Source organism: Salmo salar, chromosome 09 (assembly GCF_965601325.2).
Source record: "Salmo salar chromosome 09, fSalSal1, whole genome shotgun sequence".
Taxonomy (NCBI): domain Eukaryota; kingdom Metazoa; phylum Chordata; class Actinopteri; order Salmoniformes; family Salmonidae; genus Salmo; species Salmo salar.
This window is the reverse complement of record NC_138299.1, coordinates 143,380,589-143,400,231: the sequence shown is the minus strand read 5'-3', so window position 1 is coordinate 143,400,231 and position 19,643 is coordinate 143,380,589. Positions and strand designations below refer to the sequence as shown.

General features: G+C 42.1%; 1 protein-coding gene across 2 annotated transcripts; it reads left to right on the top strand.

The window, feature by feature from the left end:
- Window positions 1–4,024: 4,024 nt before the first annotated feature.
- nos2b (nitric oxide synthase 2b, inducible) lies at window positions 4,025–19,358 on the top strand. 2 transcript variants are annotated; one of them, XM_014214976.3, is made up of 26 exons: window positions 4,025–4,114; window positions 4,388–4,444; window positions 4,541–4,639; window positions 4,828–4,967; window positions 5,411–5,573; window positions 5,742–5,833; window positions 6,705–6,846; window positions 7,000–7,139; window positions 7,942–8,116; window positions 8,340–8,441; window positions 11,267–11,461; window positions 11,602–11,684; window positions 13,400–13,544; window positions 13,882–13,986; window positions 14,095–14,144; window positions 15,794–15,968; window positions 16,205–16,337; window positions 16,468–16,546; window positions 16,653–16,843; window positions 16,972–17,141; window positions 17,390–17,600; window positions 17,783–17,870; window positions 18,018–18,139; window positions 18,261–18,409; window positions 18,576–18,770; window positions 18,884–19,358. In XM_014214976.3, exons 2-26 carry the CDS (start codon window positions 4,388–4,390, stop codon window positions 18,932–18,934), a joined length of 3,252 nt encoding a protein of 1,083 aa, XP_014070451.1. In that variant the 5' UTR covers window positions 4,025–4,114; the 3' UTR covers window positions 18,935–19,358. The 2 variants fall into 2 exon arrangements, with proteins under 2 accessions (XP_014070451.1, XP_014070450.1); XM_014214975.3 differs by lacking the exon at window positions 4,025–4,114 and having other exon boundaries at window positions 4,337–4,444.
- Window positions 19,359–19,643: the final 285 nt, after the last annotated feature.

Below are 19,643 nucleotides of genomic sequence, written 5' to 3'. Positions count from 1 at the left end.
ACTGCATTAACTACCTGCAAAGCCATTTGCTAATGCCATTCCTACAGCCCTATAAAAAGAGACTATCAGACGTACCCGAGGGCTCTTGGATTTGGGGGTGGAAACCCTGTTGACCGCCTCCTTCCTGGCGGGCAGCCAGCTCTTGCAGCAGCACGTCCTCGTCTCCCGTCATCCCAGCAGGTCCAGACAACCAATGACTCCAGAAGTCCGACTCTTCACTGAAGGATGGATCCTTCAAAGAGCATCTGAACAATCAACTAACATTCAAAACACTCAACCTATGTATCCCAATTTTTTTTTTTAAGGGATTTAGTGAACAGAATTCCAAGAAATGTCATTCACTGGAGGTTTCCTCCGCTTATTTGATTTCAGTATCTCCTCCACCATGAGGGCTCGAGGAAGCTTGTGGCTTGAGTAAAACCTGGACTGGTCTGCACCATCTGAACTATTCTCTATCCACTCCCAACGAACTGGACTGTGAGATTCTACCCACTCCCACACTCTGGCCAATACAGTCGCAAACCCCGGGACAGTGCACAATGGACTAGACTGAGTTGTACCCACTCCCACTCTCTGGCTGATTCGGTCGCAAATACCAGGATGAAGTTCTCTGGATTGGGCTACTTGCACAGCACCGGTGTTTCTATGTCAAACGGTTTTGTTATATTTAAGCCTTCTGTGATGTTGTGTATATAAATACATTTCAACTATCTGACATGGTACAGGCGTCTTCTTTCTCTAAGCCCATAACCATGTGTGTGAAGTGTATACTTTTGTTTCAAAGTATATTTGCATAAAACTACCAAGAAACACTGTGTGACCCTAATTTAGCCCACTGCAGTAAAAGGTTAAGCTTTTTTTTGTAATGGGTTTTCAAGCTTCTGAATCTGGCGGGTAAATGCTGCCAGTAGATGGCCATGTTTCAAATAGGCCTAGCTTGTGCATCACTATCATTAGCGTGATTGGACCAAGTCAGAGCAGCTTGTGAAGTTGCTTGAGCCGTTCGCAATCCACACCGACCAACTTCAAACTGACAGCCAATCGCTGTCTGATGTGGTGCCGTACCTTCTCTACCTCGAGGCAAACTTGCAGTCAAATACTGTTGCAAAACAGTTGGCACATGTCCTCCTGAAGTCACTACATGATCGCGTCGCCTGCATACTGACTCCTCTAGCAACTAACTTCAATCCAACCCCTGCAGCAGCTTGCCTGATGGACCCATGTGTGTGGCTGGTACTGCGCTCAACAGAGATGGAGCCACTGATGAGGGAAGCAGAGTCTTTTGTATTCAGAAAATCTCAGCGTACAGCCGTGGAGCAGCAGGACCCTAGTCCCTGTGTGGGCTGCGAAAATACCTGGAAGAGGTAAAGGGAGGCATGTTTACAGAGTCACCTCTCCAGTTCTAGCAGGCAAGGATGGCTGTTTATCCAAAGCTGTGGCACTGGAATTGGTTTCTGCCCCTGCATCCCAAGCGTTCGTGGGGATAATATTCTCCGTCTGTGAACAACTGTCATCCAGCTTGAGAAACTGAACGCCCACTTCTCTGGAACGTAGAGCCTTCTTTAAGATAAACCAGAACCCACACACAAGCTGGCTGGCTATTAACTAATAATGTTTTTGTTGTAGTCAGGGATACACAACATGTTTAATATTGCGTAAACAAAACTTCATTTGTTTTTTCCCCTCTCTTTCTGTCAGATTAAGGTAAAGGTACTTGATTTTTCTTACATTTACTACAAAAAAATGTAAAAGCATTGGATTGGTATAAACATGAACGAGAGTTTCCTTCCACCATATTTCTTGCACCAGTCTAGGCGCTTATCCTTTTAAATCCGAGTCACATAAGGATTGATTGATTGATAATTTAAATTGAACCAAACCTTTGTCCTGGCCCATCACCTTATTTATTTAATACTTTCCCCCAGTGGCAAGAAGTGACGACACCCCCCACCCCCCCCCCCCACCCCCCCACCCCCCTAACCTCCCACACATAGGATACTTTCTGTCCCTAACACAAAAAAAATACTAAAATGAAATACAAATGTTTTTATCAAAATGAAACTAAATAAAACTATTTTAAACTAATACAAATAAAAATGAATTAAATCCCAAAACTATAATAAGAATCCTAACAGTTCTTGGGTACACTATACAAAGTGTGGATATATGTCAATGGTGTGCGTACTGGGAGCGGAGTCAGGTGCAGGAGAGCAGAGAGTTGTGAACAGGCGCACACTTTATTTAGGCAGGAGAAACCAACAGACGGACGCCAATGCGTTGAATCCTCCAGCTAATATGCAAAAGTGCAACACGCACAAACAGTCACAATAATTATGTTCAAACAAATAAACATACCTCGTGAATAAAACACGGAACAAACGAACACCAGTCTAGCGCGTCAAAATTGACACGTAACACAAACAATTACACACAAAGACATGAGGGGGAACAGAGGAATAAATACATGTAGTGTGATTGGGGAATGAAAACCAGGTGTGCATGGAACAAGACAAAACAAATGGAAAAATGAAAAATGGAGCGGCGATGGCTAGAAAGCCGGTGACATCGACCGCCGAACACCGCCCGAACAAGGAGAGGAGCCGACTTCGGCGGAAGTCGTGACAATATACAGTACAATGGTAACATCTTTTAGGCCAACCAATACTTACAGATAACTTACAATAAACCTGAATATTCCACTAACAACCATTTTATTTACTGGTATAGATGTATGATTACACCAATACAGAGCACACAGTGGTAAATAAATAAAGGCACTTGGGTGCAACTTGTTTGACTTTTTAGGTACAATACAGTTCAGAGGAGAATAACTTTTGACAGACCGATTGGGGTTGAGCTAGTTTCAATATATAAAATACCACCTCTATGTTGTTCTGTGGAGCATGACGACTGTACAGTATAAGAAGGAAGCTTTTTGCCAGCTCTCTGTCTTCCTTCACACACCAGACAATGCAGGTGAACAGGTTGTACCATAATGACTCTCAGAGTTCAGGAATGGGGATATGAGATGTTGTCCAACTTCCTTGATTCTTTTCCAAAAATGTACTCACATCACATAGTTAAACATTGAGTAAGGCAATTAGTAACCAATGTGAGAGAAGCACTTGACACCCAAGTGCTTCCTTGTGCAAGCCTGGCTCCAAATCAGAAGGAAAAATAATTTTCTCAAATACACCCTCCCTTTCCTGGTACCTTGTACATGTAGGTGATGCAACCCAGGAAGCTGTCTTGTTTCTCATAACATCAAGCGTATGACACTATTTCCCCTATGCTCCAGGAAACAACCATACATCTGGACTGCATCCCTGGCTTGATTACAGGGCAAACATGTAATGAAAGGATGCTTTCAAAAAGTGATTGAATTTATGTGGATTTACCCTCTTTATGATGTTATATTCTGTTACATAGTGGTCTATTTACATTGCCTGTACCCCAGCACGTTGACTCCGTACTGGTACCCCTGTATATACCCTCTTAAATATTTTACTGTGCTCTTTTTTATTTTCCTTTTTCCTTTAGTTTATTTAGTAAATACGTTCTTAACTCTATTTCCTGAACTGCATTGTTGGTTAAAGGCTTGTAACATTTTAACATTTTAACATTTTATTTTATTTTGATTTGATGTCTACGCTTTGCAGTTGTCATCCAAAACTAGAAAACGGGAAATTATGTGAGAAATGTCTTACAAAAATGCAATTTATTGCAAAAACACAGCATTTCCGTCATCTATCTGCTGTGTCTTGTCTGGTTATGAATCTACTGCATATTTAATGAATGCCTCAACAGATCTGTGGGAATGCAATATTGTATTTCTAAAGGGACTTTTCCCACCTGTTTGTTACAGTCTTTAATTTCTAATGGGGATTGCCAAACAATGTGTTGAAACCAAGCCAGATTCAATTAGACCTACCTCAAAAACAAGCTGGCCACAAAAATGTTATTTGTAATTCGTTATAGCCTACCTGCCTGTAACACAGCGGGGGCAGGTCCCTATAAGCCTGGCCAAGTTTCGTTACAGGCAGGTATAAATGGAAAGAACTCAGGAGGAAAGTTTTCAGAGAGGAATTGATGCTCATCTCACCTTGAGTTCAAGGTAAGAATAAATCCCGGGATTATTAGATAACTTAAATTCGAACGTTTTTAAGAGTTTATGCCACAACACTGAAAGCTATTGAGCACATTTTAACTTAAACATTTGGTTTTTCACTTTAATTAAACAAAATATTCATATTTGTTTGTTACTCAATTAACTTAAAATTATTTAACTCAAAGTAAAATAACCTATAAGCACTTACATTTTGAATCATTTAGATAAATGACATTTCCAAATATGATAATGAACTGCATTTATTTTACAATTATGAAGATGAAGCTGCTTCAGGATGATGAAACCAAAATGTCTCACCAGACTAAACCAAATAAGGTAAGAATTGAGATTACAGACGAAATAAATGTAGAAAATGTGCTAAAAGCAAGCGACATAAGTTTAACCCGTTTTTCCTGTATGTTCATCACATAGTGGGAAACGAGAGCCAACAGGTGTCCGTTTTCGATACCTGTGCGTAACGTGAAGGATGGCTCAAGTCGCAAAGACATGCTGCACCACCAGGCAGTCAAGGTGCGTTTACAGTTTATGATGCTTTGTGTGTGGCGTGGTATTGTACCGCAATTTATTTGTTTAGCTCTTTTGCTCAAATTATGAAGCTGCGCCTGAATTGTAGTGTTTTCTATTTTATAAAAGATAGAACACTATAAAATAAAGCAATGACTTTGAATTGAAACGTTCTTATTTTATTTCATATGCAGAACCAACCATGCACATCAAAAGTTTGTGAAGGTTCTGTCATGACTCCGAAGGCTCTTCTGCGCGGTCCCAAATATGCTACTCTTGAAATCCTACCTCAGGCTATCGACCTAATCAACCAATACTACAAGTCCTTCAAAATGTAAGTAATAAGTGTAATTCTTCTCTAAAGACGATGACAATTATTATTATTATTCCGAATTTGTGCAACCCATTGCCTGACACCACTAAGTGCTGAATCTGTAAAATACACACTGTTGGTTAATATTGCAAAATTGTTTAATGCCTTATAGGCATTTGTAGTTTGTAGCCTATATTTTCTGTCGTTCATTTAAGAGCCTTTATAAACCCTTTATTGTACAAGGCCTTCATAGATGCTTCATAAATTATGACTGTATGGGAAAATAGTTACTCAAGTTAGCCTTTATAGCCTATTGTACGAATTTGCTTATAGATCATTTATGAAGCATCTATGTGGGCCTTACAAAAGGTTTGTAATGGGAAAATGTTTTATCCACTCTATATTGTACTATGTGTTTGTTTTCCATGATTTACACATATCCTAATTTAATTCCAAATGCATAGCCCCAAAATTGAACACCACCTCGCCAGATTGGAGGAAATTACTATGGAGATAGATTCCACAGGAACCTATCAATTGACTTTTGAGGAATTAGCGTTTGGTGCTCGGCAAGCATGGAGGAACGCCCCAAGATGCATCGGCAGGATTCAGTGGTCCAATTTACAAGTAAGAAAACATACAAGGCAGAAGAGATACATTTATGTTTCTCATTATCTATTGGGTATCAATATCAGTATCTATTCTTGTTTGTGTTTTTCATGCATGCACATGGGCGTGTGTTCTATGTGTAGGTTAACCTAATTAATGATACATGTTTCTTGGATTGTTCTGCAGCTGTTTGATGCCAGAAAGTGCAAGACTACTCAGGATATGTTCCAGTTTCTGTGCGAACACTTACAGTTTGCCACAAATGGAGGAAACCTAAGGTAAACAAACACAGCACAAGAAAGAAAAGGGGCTAAATTAAATCCGCTGCATGGAACATCCGCATTACAGCGCGATTGTAATTGAAAGGTCATTTTCGATTGAGCCATCATATGCAGCGATAACGTGAATTAAGTCTAAGCGAACACAGCAACATTGCCTTTCAATTTAAATCGGGCTATAGCGTGCATTTTAGACGCACGGATTTAATCTATTCCTAGGTGACCGACAGCCCTACTTTCTGAGGTTGCCTAACTAATGCAGCATTCTTCGTGAAACATGAAAGGATTGGAAGTATGAGATAATAAGGCAGATGGCGGAAAACACCGAGTAAAGATAATCTCTTCAAAAGAAAACTCTCAACTCAGTGCAGTGGTGGGAAAAGTACTCAATTGTCATACTTGAGTAAAAGTTAAGTAAGATAACTTGATATAAAATGACTCAAGTAAAAGTGAAAGTCACCAAGTAAAATACTACTTGTGTAAAAGTATTTGGTTTCAAATATACTTAAGTATCAGAAGTAAATGGAATTACTAAAATGTAACTTTACTTAAGTATCAAAAGTAAAATTATAAATCATTTCAACTTCCTTATATTAAGCAAACCAGATGGCATAATTTTATTTTGTATTTTTTATTGACTTGAACCTTCAACCCTTTACTTTACTTTTATGTCAACAACAAAAATGATTAGGCTATTTATACATTTCTTCCATAGAAAACAAATAAAATTGCCCATGGGCTGCATATTGGGGAACCCTGGTATAGGTAATTTACTTTGTTAAGGGACAGTTTTTCAAGGTCCTTCCATGAATATTTTAGTTTGTCCATACATGTTATTACAGATCTTCTTCTTGTGTCTTATTTATTTCAGGTCTGCGATTACCGTCTTTCCTCAGAGAAAGGAAGACGGGCATGATTTCCGGGTGTGGAACGGCCAGTTGTTGAAGTATGCAGGTTACCAAATGCCTGATGGCAGTATCCAGGGAGACCCATCCAGTGTAGAATTCACTAAGGTACTATATCTAGTAGCTTTAGCCACCATTCTCTACCCCAACTATTTCAATAACATCCACTCAAACATCTAAGATAGAGCTCAGATACTGTATGTGTTCATTTGAAAAGATACATTTTTAAAAGTTAGTTACTTTTGTCCTGTGTTCTTAAAGATCTGTATCCAGCTTGGATGGAAACCTCAATACGGCCTCTTCGATGTGTTGCCGCTAGTCCTACAGGTCAATGGGGAGGACCCAGACCTTTATGAAATCCCTCCACACCTGATCTTGGAGGTTTCCATGGAACACCCCCAGTGAGTGACTTGTTTGGTTTCTATTGGATGGTTATCTAAACACACTTTTGAGAACAAATACAAGGTCAAGCCTGCAGAGAGTTATCATAGCTATTCCACTACATACAATGACTTTCATTGGCAAAGAGATGTTGCTTGGTTACAATACCACTACATAACAGTTATGTTATGACACACGTGTATGCAAATCCGTTTGATTCCATACTAGATTTGCCATTGATTGCATTCATCAGAGATACATAGGATTCAGACCATCAGGCCTCCATAGCCATGGTGATGTTTTTAAGTAGTAGTTATCTAATTAAGTCAATGTGTTATGTAGCTGCCTGGGTAAATTCAAACCATTGCCCACAGTCGCTCAAGAGCTTGAATTCTAAAATAGTTTTTTTTAAATCAGCCGTCTGGAGCTCTTGAGGAACGGAGCTGAATGGGAGAGAGTGAAGAGCTCTATAGAACTTGTCTGCAAGGCAACATTCCTTTATCCAAATAGCTTCCCAAAGCCAGCTCTAGGAGGGCCCAATGACCTGTACCATTTTCTTTTATTTAAATGTCTAACCACTCCAAAGTGGTCCTTCATTCGTTTCACTGGACACAATACTGAATTGATTCAAGTGTTTCAAGCACCTTTGGTAGAGTGAGCACAACTGTGTCTATGTAACTCATTGTGTATGAAAAAGATGTCACATTGAGGACAGAATGATTCACTACAGAAACTAACCACATCTATCCTAGTGGTGGTGTTTTTGGGCATCCTCTTTTATATATTATTAGCAAATATATTGTGTTGATCTTTCGTCATTAGGCATAAGTGGTTCCAAGACCTAGGACTGAAGTGGTATGCTCTGCCTGCGGTGTCCAACATGCTGATGGAGATTGGTGGACTTGAATTCCCAGCCTGTCCCTTTAATGGCTGGTACATGGGCACTGAGATTGGCGTGAGGGATTTCTGTGACTATCAGCGTTATAACATCTTGGAGGTAAGACTCACTTTCATAGGTAATCACCATGGCTACAGCACAGGGTCGTGCTCAGCACGATTAGCAAATGTTTTGAAATGGAGGAGGTAACCTCATCAGCAATAACCAAAAATATAATTTTCTGTTTAAAAATGTTTTCTTGTTTCACGCCTCTGCAACACAATTCTGGCTGACTTGACAATGATGCAATGGATGAGAATCTTTTGGCTTCCTGTCCGTACAGGAAGTGGGTCGCAGGATGGGCCTGGAGACACACAAGCTGTCCTCACTGTGGAAGGACCAGGCCTTGGTGACCATCAATGTTGCAGTCATATACAGTTTCCAGGTAACCTTCACATATACAGGGCCAATTCAAAGGCATGTTATTCTTTTTTCTCATCTTATTCAACTGTTACCATGCTCCTGCCTGCAAAAAAGATAGCTCAGATGTACGAGTGCCTTTTGAATGATGTTATTCCCAGTATAAATCCCAAGTTATGTTCTTGTTGTTGCTGTTGTTTAGTTAATTTTTTTTAAAATATCTACAATTTTCTAATCAAATCAAATCCATTTTTATTTGTCACATGTGCCGAATACAACAGGTGTAGACCTTACAGTGAAACGCTTACTTACAAGCCCTTAAACAACAATGCAGTTTTAAGAAATAAATACATGTTAAGAAAGTATTTCCTAAATAAACTGAAGTAAACAATAAATAAATACAAATAAAAATGAAAAAAAGACAAAAATAGAAAAATAACAAATAATTAAAGAGCAACACTAAAATAACAGTAGTGAGGCAATATACAGGGGGTACCGGTACAGAGTTAAAGTGCGGGGGCACAGGTTAGTTGAGGTAATTGAGGTAATATGTACATGTAGGTAGAGGTAAAGTGACTATGCATAGATAATTAAACAGAGAGTAGCAGCAGCGTAAAAATGGGGGGGTCAATGCAAATAGTCTGGGTTGCCATTTGGTTATCTGTTCAGGAGTCTTATGGCTTGGGGTAGAAGCTGTTAAGAAGCAGTTTGGACCTAGACTTTGCGCTCCGGTACCGCTTGCCGTGTGGTAGCAGAGAGAACATTTTACGACTAGAGTGGCTGGAGTCTTTGGAAATGTTTAGGACCTTCCTTTGACACCGCCTGGTATAGAGGTCCTGGATGGCAGGAAGCTTGGCCTCAGTGATGTACTGGGCCATACGCACTACCCTCTGTAGTGCCTTGCGGTCGGAGACCGAGCAGTTGCCATACCAGGCAGTGATGCAACCATTCAGGATGCTATCGATGGTGCAGCTGTAGAACTTTTTGAGGATCTGAGGACCTATGCCAAATCATTTCAGTCTCCTGAGGGGCAATAGGCATTGTAGTGCCCTCTTCATGAATGTCTTGGTGTGTTTGGACTATGACAGTTCGTTGGTGATGTGGACACCAAGGAACTTGAAGCTCTCAACCTGCTCTATGAGAATGGGGTGTGCTCGGCCCTCCTTTTCCTATAGTCCACAATCATCTCCATTGTCTTGATCACGTTGAGGGAGAGGTTGTTATCCTGGCACCACACTGCCAGGTCTCTGACCTGTCTCATCATTGTCGGTGTTCAGGCCTACTGTTGTGTCGTCAGCAAACTTAATGATGGCTTTGGAGTCGTGCTTGGCCATGCAGTCAAGGGTGAACAGGGAGAACAGGAGGGGACTGAGTACGCACCCCTGAGGGGCCCCCGGGTTGAGGATCAGTGTGGCAGATGTGTTGTTACCTACACTTACCACCTGGGGGCAGCCCATCAGGAAGTCCAGGATCCAGTTGCAAAGGGAAGTGTTTAGACCCAGGGTCCTTAGCTTAGTGATGAGCTTTGAGGGCACTATTGTATTGAACACTGAGCTGTAGTCAATGAATAGCATTCTCACGTAGGTCTTCCTTTTGTCCAGGTGGGAAAGGGCAGTGTGAAGTGCAATAGAGATTGTGTCATCTGTGGATCTGTTGGGGCAGTATGCAAATTGGAGTGGGTCTAGGGTTTCTGGGATAATGGTGTTGAGGTGAGCCATGACCAGCCTTTCAAAGCACTTCATGACTACAGACGTGAGTGCTACGGGTCAGTAGTCATTTAGGCTGGTTACCTTGGTGTTCTTGGGCACAAAGACTGGTGGTCTGTTTGAAACATGTTGGTATTACAGACTCGGTCAGGGACAGGTTGAAAATGTCAGTGAAGACACTTACCAGCTGGTTTAACGCATGCTGGGAGTACACGTCCTGGTAATCCGTCTGGCCCTGCGGCCTTGTGAATGTTGACCTTTTTAGAAGTCTTACATCGGCAACAGAGAGCGTGATCACAAAGACGTCCGGAACAGCTGTTGCTCTCATGAATGCTTCAGTGTTGCTTGCCTCGAATCGCGAATCGAAGTCATTCAGCTCATCTGGTAGGCTTGTGTCACTGGGCAGCTCACGGCTGTGCTTTCCGTTGGGGTCCGTAATAGTTTGCAAGCCCTGCCACATCCGACAAGCATCGGAGCCGGTGTAGTAGGATTCAATCTTATTCCTGTATTGACACTTTGCTTGTTTGATGGTTTGTTGGAGGGCATAGCGGGATTTCTTCTAAGCGTCTGGGTTCGAAAGCGGCAGCTCTACCCTTTAGCTCAGTGCGGATGTTGCCTGTAATCCATGGCTTCTGGTTGGGTTATGTACGTATGGTCACTGTGGGGACGACGTCATCAATGCACTAATTGATAAAGCCAGTAACTGATGTGGTGTACTCCTCAATGCCATTGGAAGAATCCCGGAACATATTCCAGTCTGTGCTAGCAAAACAGTCCTATAGCTTAGCATCTGAGTCATCTGACCACTTCCGTATTGAGCGAGTCACTGGTATTCCCTGCTTTAGTTTTTGCTTGTAAGCAGGAATCAGGAAGATAGAGTTCTGGTCAGATTTGCCAATGGAGGGTGAGGGAGAGCTTTGTACGCGTCTCTGTGTGTAGAGTTTTTTTCCCTCTGGTTGCACATGTAACTTGCTGGGAGAAATTACGTAAAACGGATTTAAGTTTCCTTGCATTAAAGTAAGATGCTTCCATCCCATAATATTTTGCCAGAGGATGCTACACTACAATGACAATGGTTCAGCCATCATCTGGAGTTTTCCTTGAGATAAATGCACTCCTTTTGTCTCATTACTGTATGCTGCAGAAGAACAAGGTAACCATCACAGACCACCACTCTGCAGCTGAGTCCTTCATGAAGCACTTGGAGACAGAGTTCCGGCTGCGCGGCGGCTGCCCTGCAGACTGGGCCTGGCTGGTTCCTCCCATGTCTGGCTCCCTTACCCCCGTCTTCCACCAGGAGATGGTCAACTACATCCTCTCTCCCTTCTTCTACTACCAGGTAGATACTGAGACACCATCCTGTATTGTGCATAGTATCTAGGCTATATAATTCACCTGGTTAAGGTCCACCTTACAGAATTACAGGGCAGTTGCTATATGATCGTATGTGACTGTTGTTGTTGCTGTTGTTGTTTGAAGCCTGACCCCTGGACGACCCATGTCTGGAGAAATGGAGAGATGTGCCTGAAGAAGCAACAGATCAGCTTCAAAGCGGTGGCCAGGTAACCTTCCAGGGACTATGACACCCATATCTGTAATGATTTATAAACATATTCATGAGTTATAAATTATAATGCAGTCCTAATCATATCATTGACATAGCTATACAGTGCCTTGCAAAAGTATTCATCCCCCTTGGCATTTTTCCTATTTTGTTGCATTGCACCCTGTGATTTCTATTGATTTTTATTTGGATTTCATGTAATGGACATACACAAAATAGTCCAAATTGGTGAAATGAAAAAATAACTTTTTCAAAAATTTAAAAAATAAATAAATGAAAAGTGGTGCATGCATATGTATCCCCCCCCCCCCCCCCCCCCCTTGCTATGAAGCCCCTAAATAACATCTGGTCCAACCAAAATCCACCTGTGTGTAATCTAATTGTCACATGAACTGTCAGATGATCTCAGTATATATACACCTGTTCTAAAAGGCCCCATAGTCTGCAACACAACTAAGCAAGCGGCACCACCAAGCAAGTGGCACCATGAAGACCGCGGCACTCAGGTCAGGGACAATATTGTGGAGAAGTACAGATCAGGGTTGGGTTATAAAAAAATATCAGCAACTTTGAACATCACATGGAGCACCATTAAATCCATTATTAAAAAATGGAAAGAATATGGCACCACAACAAACCTGTCAAGAGAGGGCCGCCCATCAAAACTCACGGACCAGGCAAGGAGGGCATTAATCAGAGAGGCAACAAAGAGACCAAAGATAACCCTGAAGGAGCTGCAAAGCTCCACAGCGGAGATTGGAGTATCTGTCTATAGGACCACTTTAAGCCGTACACTCCACAGAGCTGGGCTTTATGGAAGAGTGGCCAGAAAAAAGCCATTGCTTAAAGAAAGAAATAAGCAAACACGTTTGGTGTTCACCAAAAGGCATGTGGGAGAATCCCCACACATATAGAAGAAGGTACTCTGGTCAGATGAACTTGAAAATGAGCTTTTTGGCCATCAAGGAAAACACTATGTCTGGCACAAACCCATGGTGGTGGCAGCATCATGCTGTGGGGATGTTTTTCATCGGCAGGGACTGGGATATTGGTCAGAATTGAAGGAATGATGGATGGTGCTAAATACAGGGAAATTCTTGAGGGAAACCTGTTTCAGTCTTCCAGAGATTTGAGACTGGGATGGAGGTTCACCTTCCAGCAGGACAATGACCCTAAGCACACTGCTAAAGCAACACTCGAGTGGTTTAAGGGGAAACATTTAAATGTCTTGGAATGGCCCAGTCAAAGCCCAGACCTCAATCCAATTGAAAAGCTGTGGTATGATTTAAAGATTGCTGTACACCAGCGGAACCCATCCAACTTGAAGAAGCTGGAGCAGTTTTTCCTTGAAGAATGGGCCAAAATTCCAGTGGCTAGATGTGCCAAGCTGATAGAGACATACCCCAAGAGACTTGCAGCTGTAAGTGCTGCAAAAGGTGGCTCTACAAAGTATTGACTTATTTCTTGTTTGTTTGACAATAGAAAATATTTTGTATCTTCAAAGTGGTAGGCATGTTGTGTAAATCAAATGATACAAACCCCCCAAAAATCTATTTTAATTCCAGGTTGTAAGGCAACAAAAAAGGAAAAATGCCAAGGGGGGTGAAAACTTTCGCCAGCCACTATAAATACATATAATGGTTGAGGTTGAGCTAAGCCATGCTCATAATGCATTACAAAGTATTATCATTCATGTCTGGTTCCTTCCTATAGGGCGGCGCTCTTTTCTTCAACCCTCATGAGCAAAGTGCTGGCTAACAGGGTGCGTTGCACTGTCCTGTATGCTACTGAAACAGGGAAATCACAGACATTGGCCCAGAGACTGAACTCCATGCTAAACTGTGCCTTCAACTCCAGGGTAGGAGATCTATCTCATCTCTATAAAGGCTGATAGAGGGCCTACTGCCTCAGGCTAATGTCCTTCAGGGCATTTGTGTGTTTTAACCACTGTGAATAAATGTAAAACTCTAGTTTAATTGGAATCTATATGTATGTGAGGACTATATTGAGCTCAGTAAGAGTTAATTTACAGAACACGTAACGGGGAGTTAGCAAGTAGATGTGCTTGTATAATGTATAATGCTTGTATAATGTACAATAATGTACAATCTGTTGATGTCTTAAGTCAGTAATGTCCTCAAAATTGCCCAGAATGTTTACAAAGTTAACTAAAGCTGCTCTGTATATCTTTAAAGTTGCTCTGTATGGAGGACTATAACTTCAGTGACATGGAACAGGAGAGCCTTCTGGTTGTGGTAACTAGCACCTTTGGGAATGGAGACTCCCCTGGAAATGGAGAGGTGTGTTTTTGTGTTTCGGTATTTTGAAGATATTAACAAAAGTATTTTCCCCCACATTTATAAAATGTAATGTCTCAATATTCAACATGTTAATATTTCTTTCTCTAGAGTTTTAAGAAACAGCTTTTCTCCTTGCAGTATCTCAGGAACAAGTTAAGGTAAGTAGTATCTCAAGCATTTCTCTCTGCATTGTCCTCTCCGTATTGGGCTGTACATGTAGAGTGCCTTCCGAAGCAGACCCCCTTGACTTTTTCCACATTTTGTTACGTTCTAGCCTTATTCTGAATTATTTTTTTATTTTTTTATCCTCAGCAATCTACGTACAATAGCAAATAATGACTAAGCAAAAACAGGTTTGAAAACTTTTTTGCAACAACAAAAAAATAAATGCAGAAATAACTTATTTACATAAGTATTCAGACCCTTTGTTATGAGACTTGAAATTGAGCTTAGGTGCATCCTGTTTCCATTGATCATCCTTGTAGTCCACCTGTAGTAAAATCAATTGTTTGGACATGATTTGAAAAGGCACACACTTGTCTATATAAGGTCCCAGAGTTGACAGTGCATGTCAGAGCAAAAACCAAGCCATGAGGTCGGAGGAATTGTCCGTAGAGCTCCGAGACAGGATTGTGTCGAGGCACAGTTCTGGGGAAGGGGACCAAAACATTTCGGCAGCATTGAAGGTCCCCAAGAACACAAGGGCCTCTATCATTCTTAAATGGAAGAAGTTTGGAACCACAAATACTCTTCCTAGAGCTGGCCGCCCGGCTGAACTGAGCAATCAGGGGAGAAGGACCTTGGTCAGGGTGGTGACCAAGAACCCGATGATCACTCTGACAGAGCTCTACAATTCCTCTGTGGAGATGGGAGAACCTTACAGAAGGACAACCACCTCTGCAGCCAAAAGGCAGCTAAAGACTCTCAGACCATGAGAAACAAGATTATCTGGTCTGATGAAACCAAAATTCAACTCTTTGGCCTGAATGCCAAGCGTCACGTCTGAAGGAAACCTGGCACCATTCCTACGGTGAAGCATGGTGGTGGCAGCATCATGCTGTAGGGGTGTTTTTCAGCGGCAGAGACTGGGAGACTAGTCAGGATCGAGGGAAAGATGAACAGAGCAAAGAACAGAGAGATCCTTGATGAAAACCTGCTCCAGAGCGCTCAAGACCTCAGACTAGGGAAAAGATTCACCTTCCAACAGTACAACAACCCTAAGCACACAGCCAAGACAACGCAGGACTGGCTTCGGGACAAGTCTCTGAATGTCCTTGAGTGGCCCAGCCAGAGCCCGAACATCTCTGGAGAGACCTGAAAACAGCTATGCAGCCACACTCCCCATCCAACCTGACAGAGCTTGGGAGGATCTACAGAGAAGAATGGGAGAAACTCCCCAAATACAGGTGTGCCAAGCTTGTAGTGTCATACCCAAGAAGACTCAAGGTTGTAATTGCTGCCAAAGGTGCTTCAACAAAGTACTGAGTAAAGGGTCTGAATACTTATGTAAATGTGATAATTCTGTTTTTTTATTTTTTATAAATTATCACAAAAAAATAAACAGTTTTTGCTTTGTCATTATGGAGTATTGTGTGTAGATAAAGGAAAAACAACAACAATTGAATCCATTTTAGAATAGGGCTGTAACCTAACAAAATGTGGAAAAAGTCAAGGGGTCTGAATACTTTCCGAAGGCACCGTACATATCTTTAAGATGTACTCATTTGTTGAAGTTGCAGCTTGACTACAGTTTCAGAGACATCTCTTTAGTTTTGAAACTGGTCTTATCTCCTCTCTCCTCCCCCAGGTACTGTGTGTTTGGGCTGGGCTCGAGGATGTACCCACAGTTCTGTGCATTCGCCCATGCCGTGGATGCCAAGCTGGAGGAGCTGGGGGCAGAGCGGGTGACGCCCACTGGAGAGGGGGATGAACTGAACGGACAGGAGGAGGCCTTCTCTTCCTGGGCTCTCACCGCTCTCAAGGTAGGCGGACAAGGGAGGATGTCACTCTCTTAAGTGGATCTTAGCTACGTGTCGATGATCCTGTTTGCAGTATATTTTATAGCATACATATTAACATACTCCTGGTATGTCTACTACAGTAGTATCATTACAAAATATACCTGTTATGATATTTACTCTCATAAGCATTTGCATATCATATTGATCTACGTAGTGTTTTGAATCATTGAGCCTAAGGACCCTTTCTCTGCTTCCAGGATGCTTATAAGGAGTTCAACATCCAGGGACAGCTGAGTCTGCAGCTCCCTGGGGCAGAGCGATTCTTCGAGGCCTGGGACCCACTGAGATACCGCGTAGCACTGGAGAGCTGCCCCCAGGACCGCATCACAGGTACTACACATGGACCAGGGGATGGACATTTGACAAGGGACTGGTGTAGCACTATAAACCATTATAAACTAGTCTTGTATTTCAGTCAGCCAGTTGTATGTGATGATTTTCATTGTCCTCTCTTTCACAGCACTTTCAGCCATTCACTCTAAAACTGTCTTCCCTATGAAACTGAAGAGCAAACATAATCTACAGAGCCCCCATTCAAGGTTCAGTTCTTGTCATCTAGCATGTTATTATTGCAATTCTTTCAATGTTTTTGACAGGACTCAATTTTGACAGGGTTTAATTCAGCATTGTCATTCTTGTTTCTAGCCGGTCCACCATTTTGGTGGAGTTGGAGAGGGAGAGAAGTGCAGAGGTCATGAACTTTGCTCCAGGAGACCATGTTGGTGTTTTCCCAGGGAATCTCCCTCAACTGGTGGCTGGCATCCTAAAGTTCCTTCCCCAACCACCCCAAACCAACCAGTACCTACGACTGGAATACCGTTCTGACACCTGCCGAGGTACAACACTATTCATTAATAATGGTGCTGATTGAGTTAACCACGGTAAAATCAGATTTTTGTGAGGAAGACATGTCTTCGAAAAATTTCCGCTATTAAAATTACTCTGCATTTCTATTTCCCAAAAGATGATGAGAAAAACTGGCAGACTGTCGGACGCATCCCAGCATGCCCTTTGTCTCAGGCACTCACCTACTTCCTGGATGTGACCACGCCCCCCTGTCAAAACCTCCTCCACAAGCTCTCTCAGTTGGCGAAACAGGACGGGCACCGCCAGCGTCTACTGACCTTGGCCAAGGTAACTTCTGTTTGTCTCCAGGACTAGTGTTCATTATTGTCTTTGAAATAAAAATTAAATATATCATGAAAGAAGAGGTTTTGACGTACCACCTATTGGAATTGTATTGAATTGAAGAAAATGTAAAAATCATTGGTTCCTGTAGCACTATTTCATACATAGAACTCTGTAAGCCTATGCTCTTACCAAAAAATAATATCAACTGATATTTTGCAAGTTATTTAGCTTCTGTCTTCATTTGCCATCAGGACTCTAAGGAGTACACGACCTGGAAGATGTTCCGTGTTCCCAACTTCCTGGAAGTCCTGGAGGAGTTCCCGTCTTTAGAACCCTCTGCAGCTTTCCTCCTCAGCCAGCTGCCTCTGCTCAAGCCCCGCCTCTACTCCATCAGCTCCTCCCCTCAGCTCCACCCCAACGAGCTACATCTCACTCTGACAGTGCTCAACTATCACACACAAGGTACAGTAGATTTTATATTTTTTTACATTCAGTAAACACTCTCTTCCAAGGTACAGGACAGGGAAAATCAACTTAGAAATGACAATAGAGCAGTTATCAAATGCTTTGAAAGGAATTTGAACTGCTATCTCTTGGCTGGGAAAGTAACTGTACTGTATTTTTCTGTAATGGTCTTACACTAGATGGACAGGGTCCTCTTCACCACGGGGTCTGCAGCACCTGGCTGGATACCATTAAGAAAGGAGACCTGGTACCATGTTTTATCTACAGGTATAGAACATATTGTAACATACTGTATGTCAGTAGGCTGGTACACTCTTCAATTGCACAAAATGCTAGGTTGTGGCCTATCCCCAGTAAAATTTATTGAGATTTTATTTAAAGTGAAGCTAACTGATTATGTGTTACTGTTTACAGTTCAGGTGGGTTCCACCTCCCAGCAGAGCCCAGCACTCCAGTCATTCTGGTGGGGGCTGGCAGTGGCATCGCGCCCTTCCGAAGCTTCTGGCAACACCGGCTACACGACATGAAACACCCAGGTAGTGTGTGCCTGTCTGTGTGCCTGTCTGTGTGCCTGTCTGTGTGCCTGTCTGTGTGCCTGTCTGTGTGTCTGTTGATACAAGCTCTCTGACCTTAAGGGCTATGGTTTTGTCTTGACAGAGTTCTCTGGAAGTCCTATGAGCCTGGTGTTTGGCTGCCAGAGTTCGGAGACTGACCATTTATACAAAGAGGAGACACTGGAGATGAGAAGGCGAGGGGTCCTGAAGAGTGTTACCTCCGCATATTCCCGCCAGCCAGGTCACCCAAAGGTACTGTTGCATCATTTTGAAACAAAGCATGTACTGAGTGAGCGTTTGAAAAGCTTGATTGAATCAGATTGGCTTGAGATTCAATGGAAGATTGAAGCTTTAAATGTTTCCTATTTCCCTGTACTGTGCCGCCTATTCCTAACTTTTGGCCTCTGTGTGTGAGCAGGTCTATGTCCAGGATGTCCTGAGGGAGAGGATGGCAGAGGAGGTGCTGAATGTGTTGCACCAGAAGGAGGGCCACTTCTATGTGTGTGGTGGTGTGAACATGGCCCAGGGAGTTACTCTAGCAGTACAGGAGATTCTGAGCAGCCAGCTTGGCATCACCCTCACCCAGGCAGGAGAATACCTGGCCCAACTAAAGGTTGGTTCACTTTCCTCTCAATCATTAATATGAATGCCATGATGCCTCTTAATCTAGTTCCAATGCTGTAGTAGGTGGACAGTATTTTACAATGCTTGTTTCTTTATTTGCAGATCCAGAAGAGGTACCATGAGGACATTTTTGGAGCCCAGTTTCAGAAGTGAGGCTCTGCTGGCTTGTGGGAATAATCTCAATGGACGGAGAAAGATCTAGACATAACATGCATTTTTCTCTATTCCTGTGATGCCCTGTTTTTGTTTTTGGTGATAGATTAGGATTGTCACTTTGGAAAATGTTTGTAGCTGTTGGTGGTCCCAAGCATACCACCTAGCCATCCTTTGGCCCTCTGCCTGAAAAATGTCACTTTAAGTATATTTCAAAGAGATGATAATAACATTCACATGATGATATTAAAGATTGATTATAGATGCATAGGTTTTAAGTCTATGTACCGTTTGTACAATATAACGGAATGTACAGGAATGTGGGATTGTTGAATCTGAATTATGAAAATGTTTAATATGCTTGTAAGCAGAATGTGTTTTACATGTTGTGAACATTAATTTAAATAAAAATCATATCACATAATCATTGTAGTCAGAGGCGATTTTTAGCATGTACCCCTTCACTTTTCTACATTTTGTTACGTTACAGCCTTATTCTAAAATGTATTAAATAATATAAATCCTCAGCAATCTACAGCACACACAAGACCCCATAATGACAAAGCAAAACAGGCTTTTAGAAATGTTTGAAAATGTATACAAAATTAAAAACAGAAATACCTTATCGACATAAGTATTCAGACCCTTTTCTATGAGACTCGAGATTGAGCTCAGGTGCATCCTGTTTCCATTGATCATCCTTGAGATG